This window comes from Microcaecilia unicolor, chromosome 9 (assembly GCF_901765095.1).
Source record: "Microcaecilia unicolor chromosome 9, aMicUni1.1, whole genome shotgun sequence".
In the NCBI taxonomy this organism is placed as follows: Eukaryota; Metazoa; Chordata; class Amphibia; order Gymnophiona; family Siphonopidae; genus Microcaecilia; species Microcaecilia unicolor.
Genome location: NC_044039.1, coordinates 127,005,852 through 127,011,036, shown reverse-complemented (window position 1 = coordinate 127,011,036; position 5,185 = coordinate 127,005,852). Strand labels below are relative to the sequence as shown.

The following is a 5,185-nucleotide window of genomic DNA, read 5'->3' as shown; positions in this document are numbered from 1 at the left end:
CATCGAGTGGGTGTTCCCATTGAGCACCCCCAATATTGAGAAAATTCCTTGTACTGTATGTGTCCAGGGAGGGGTTATTTCCATTGGGCTTAGCACCCCCAATAATTTTGAAAAGTTGGCTCATATGGGTGTTCCCACGCTATCTGGTTAGCTCATTCTGATTAACGCATGCTGACTAGATAATGTAGTTAACACGGGAACACCTACCAGCTCCTAAGACATTTTCCAGGAATTTTTCATTGCAATTAAAAGAAAAGATAAATCCCTGAAAAATGCTTTGTTCAATCTGGACTTAGCTCACAGGAAGCTCCCACATTAGCCCATGTTAAACCCAGACTTTACTGTGGCTTATTAAATTGATCCCAAACCCCCTTGTTTACTAATAGTAGCCTTAGCAGCTGCAGAGCAACAATGCCGACACAGCCAGTTCACTTTGAATGGGCTGTGTCGGGATTAGTGCAAGGCAGCCGCTAGTGTGTCTTAGTAAACAGGGGGGAGGGGGGGTAAGTCTCCTTGTATAAAGTGGGACCTGTGATAAAATAGCATAAGTTGTGGTAAAATAACACATCTTAAAAGAAGTCCACATTGATGGCTTCCCCCCTTAATGATCTAAATGGCTAAATATTATCTGTAATCCCTCTGTTTACTAAGCCGCGCTAGCAGCTGGTGGTGCGCTAATGCTGACACAGTCCATTCACGTTGAATGGGCTGTGTCGGCATTGCACGCTGATTAGTAAACGGGGGGGGGGGGGGGGGTATGTTTTGAAAATGTAAGGACAGAGCAATCGTGTGTTCACTCACAGTCAGCAAATGTATAATTGCTTTTGAATATTGTTCCAAATGTCTCTTACATATGGCATGAGTCATTTAGGGATTAAGAGACCAAGATATTAGAGAAGGAAGATTATGCCACGGGAAAGGATAACAGCTGTCATATATCAGCAGTGATACAAACCCTACAGTGTGAAAATATTATCTTAGTAATACTTTATCACACAGAGCTGTGACAAAAGTTGTGAACTGAGCAAGATAAAAACTAAGAGAATAATCATTATGTTTGTTTATAGTGACTATCAAAAAGAAAAATGCAAATTGTTTTTGTGCTTATTAAATTACATATGTAGAAGAACTTGTGATTTATCAATGCACGTTTGCCTGATGTAAATTCGATATGTCTTTATACACATTCTCTTTTGTCTCTTTCAGAACTAAGTGAACAATATCACAGGAAATCAAATGGATTAAAGAGAGCAACATACTGAAACTTTGGAAAGAAAATGAGGGATATTACAACAGAGAAGCCCTAGAAAATGAAACTACAGAAAAATGCTTATGAGCCAAGATAATGGATGGCTGCAGTTTTCCTTGTCAATTCATCACCCTTGTGAATAATTCCTGAAGACAATGCATCTATTTTGATGCTTCTTCCTTGGCGTGTGCACATCAAACACTACTAGAGGCTTGACTGGCAATTAACCTAACATTTTTGAGGATCTATTTTAGAATGACTGACTCACCGCCAAAAGCCACATTAAATATATTGGTTTGTTTCCTCTTTCAGTAAAAGAGGCTATTTGTTTCCACTGGTGAAGAAACAAAAATAATATTTTGAAACATCTCCAACGTTGGCGCATCAACCCTACAGAAGTTAGGTGGATCTGAAAAACATAAATTTGGAGCGTGAGTCATCTAAAAATACTAGAGAAAGAGCCCATCACTGGGAAACTTAATGGCATAGCTTGCTAAGATTTGTATCTTACAAATTAAAAACTGATGGGATTCTATGAAGTGTCCCCAGAAGTGCATATTTGTACAGGTGTATTCTGGTTTTCCAGTGGTGTTCTATTCATAACAGCAGAACTTAGGAAAGTTAAATTGGCTTAAAGAAAAAGGCAACTGCTTTACCTCAATGCTAACCTGCCATTGAAGTATACAGGAGGCTGTGGAGATTTATTCTCAACATGGTGCTGCCTCCTCCAGACAAACGCCATGTGTGTCTTACTACAATTGTCATAATGACCAGCATGGCCTTCATGGATGCTTACCTTGTCGAACAAAACCAAGGACCACGGAAAATTGGAGTCTGCATTATTGTACTGGTGGGAGACATCTGCTTTTTAATTGTGCTCAGATATGTGGCTGTGTGGGTCGGTGCAGAAGTGAAGACTGCCAAAAGGGGATATGCTATGATCTTGTGGTTTTTATATATATTTGTGCTGGAAATCAAGCTGTATTTTATATTTCAAAATTACAAAGCTGATAAAAAGAATTTAGACACCGTTGCAAGAAAAGCTTTGACTCTCCTATTATCCATTTGTGTGCCAGGACTTTATTTAGTGCTGGTAGCTCTGGACAGCATGGAATATGTAAGAACGTTCAGGAAAAAAGAGGATTTACGAGGTCGCCTATTTTGGGTGGCTCTGGATCTGCTTGATATTTTGGACATCCAAGCAAACTTGTGGGAACCACACAAAACTGGTCTGCCAATCTGGGCTGAAGGTCTCATGTTTTTCTACTGTTACATTCTTCTCTTGATTCTTCCATGTGTTTCTTTGAGTGAGATTAGCATGCAAGGAGAACATATAGCTCCACAGAAGATGATGCTGTATCCAGTCTTAAGCCTGGTTACTATCAATATCGTCACAATATTTATCCGGGCAATTAACATGGTCTTGTTTCAAGATAGTAGGGTTTCAACAATCTTCATTGGCAAAAATATCATTGCTATTGCCACCAAGGCATGCACTTTCTTGGAATATAAAAAACAGGTAAAGGAGTTTCCCCAGAATGCCATTGCTCTAGAACTCCAACAGAATTCTATTTCTCACAATCAGACTATCCACAGTACACAGGGAGTTTCTCAAGAGCAGTCTCCTTCCAGGGAGATTATAGATACATGACAGTATCGCTTCTCATTAATGTTTACTCAGTCTGTCTTGGGGTAGCATATAGCTCTTTTATGGCAAAATGCAAGAGGTATAATGAAAATGGGGGATGGATGTCTCTTTAATTAGAGCTCTCCAAGTGCACAAATATATATTTTAATAAAATGAAGAAGAATCCCTAGTTCTCTTCATCTCAGGTATAACCTTTTGGCATCCTCCAGAAAACCAAAAATGTTTAAAACGTTTGAAATGTATGGGATTAGATCTTTCCCCTCCCTTGAAGTTTCCTGTTGCCGAGATGTTTGCCCTTTCAGTTCTCAAGAAACTCAACTGTGTTGCAAGATGGAAAGATGATTCGCTATTAGTGGTTATTTTCTCTCCCATCTTCCTCATCAAGCCTGAGGACCCACACATCATTAGAAAGAAAATCAGTTTACAATTTCTAAAATAGAACAATGTTGATTAATTTATTATAGATATCACACAGCTTTCTTTGTAATCCACAAATTGTCCATTTATTGGCTAGAATCATTTTGCCAACATCTGTTTTAGGTGGACATCTATGCTTTCAACTGCACTAATAAGTCAACTCACTTGGTTTAGCGTTTGATGAACATATTAATTTAAAATTAGCACATTAAATATGTCATTTACTTTAAATCTCTCAGAACAGTCTTTCTATTTCTTGTGAGGCTACCTAGTGAATTTTGTGCTTAAGGCAACAGCGTTGAGAGCATCGCCAGAGTACTCTCCTGAGAACTATCAGCTCTGGTATGAGCTGAAAAGTACAGTACAATCAATGAATTCAGTTTAATCAAACATCAGCATTGATAAAGAAGGCTCATTTATGAAGCCTGTGTGCTTATAAATATTTATATTTTGTTTTAAACAAAAATGCTGGTGTTGCCTTGTCTCAGAAAAGTGCAGTTTGAAATCACAATGTACAAATCTCATTTTTATTTGTATGTTTTTTTTATGGTGAGGAGTTATATGACGCTCCTTGTTGTGCTTGAATAATAATATGAAGAATAATAAAACCTCAAAATAGAAATATGTTATTTTGATTTGAATTTTATTTGTATCTAATCGAGTCTGAATTACACCCAGAGGTTTCTCTTTTCTTCTCACTTTTCCTCTGTTTTTCTTCTTGGTTCCTTTACTCAATGAATGCTAATTTCATTTTGCAACTGTAAATATATGCAGGTCCTGTTTCTAACTCTCTTTCCTTTTCAGGAGTATAATAAATAGAAATAAAACAAAGAAAAGAAAAGGTGATACCTTTTTGATTGGACTAACAATACATTTTTTGTTGAGCTTTCAAATGTAACCCTTCAAAAATGTATTGTTAGTTCAATCAAAAAAACATTATCTTCTTTTCTTTTGTTTCTATGTATTAACATGGCTGTCTTATCACTTTACCTAAGAAGTATAGCTGAAATTGGCATGGGATATGAGTTAGTTTAACCACTTTTGCTACCTTTGTGGTCATTGTTACCTTCAGGTAACATAAGTTTGATCAGCATGAATGTTCTTTGACACAAGTTGATGACAACTAAAAAACATCAGAGACCCATATGAAAGGAAACATGATTGACAAATCTAATTTTCTTTTAACAAAAGGCAAATACATTTTAAGCTACATATGACAGAATGTAGCAATGCTTAAAACAGATACCACGTACAGTAGTGAGGGCGATAGAGGGAAATGACTTAACACTGAGGGGGGTCTTTTACTAAAGCTTAGTTTGATTTATCTGCAGCAGGGCCCATTTTATTCCTATGGGCCCTGCTGCAGATAACTTGAGGTAAGCTTTAGTAAAAGACCCCCTGAGTGTGGTCTTCAAGGAAACATTACGCAGGAACAACTAGTTAGACAACATGAGCCAAGAGTCCTTCACTGCCAACATCTACTACATGGGAGACAATTTTCCAACAATCCGTCTAGGAATAACCCCCTCCAAATGCTGTCTCTTCCTTCTTAGAAGAGGAAAAGAAAAGAAATGTAGGATTCTTAAGATGTAATCTGGTTGCAATGTTGCAATATAACACAAGAGCATTCACTACCAATTTATCCAGGGCCAGAACTACATCTTATATTCAGGGACTATAAGACTCCAGGCATTTACATATGCAACAAAACCATTTTTACTGAAGTGAAAAATGAATTTTAATAGGAAAACCACCAACTGGCATTGATAGGTCACACAAGTAAACGGCTTACAAAGAAATTCAATGTATTCAATCTGTGTACCCCAAGAGTTCATTTAAGAAGGCATAGATGCCTTCTGTACCTGTGAAAA

At 37.4% G+C, this 5,185-nt stretch overlaps 1 protein-coding gene across 1 annotated transcript; it reads left to right on the top strand.

Annotated features, from left to right (window-relative positions):
- Positions 1-1,961: 1,961 nt before the first annotated feature.
- On the top strand, positions 1,962-3,239 carry TMEM121 (transmembrane protein 121). Its single transcript, XM_030215238.1, has one exon. It carries the CDS (start codon positions 1,962-1,964, stop codon positions 2,898-2,900), a length of 939 nt encoding a protein of 312 aa, XP_030071098.1. The 3' UTR covers positions 2,901-3,239.
- The last annotated feature ends 1,946 nt before the right edge of the window (positions 3,240-5,185 follow it).

What these genes read in the sequence shown, in the direction of transcription:
- TMEM121 (XM_030215238.1), top strand. Translation starts at nt 1,962, where the DNA reads ATGGTGCTGCCTCCTCCAGACAAACGCCATGTGTGTCTTACTACAATT.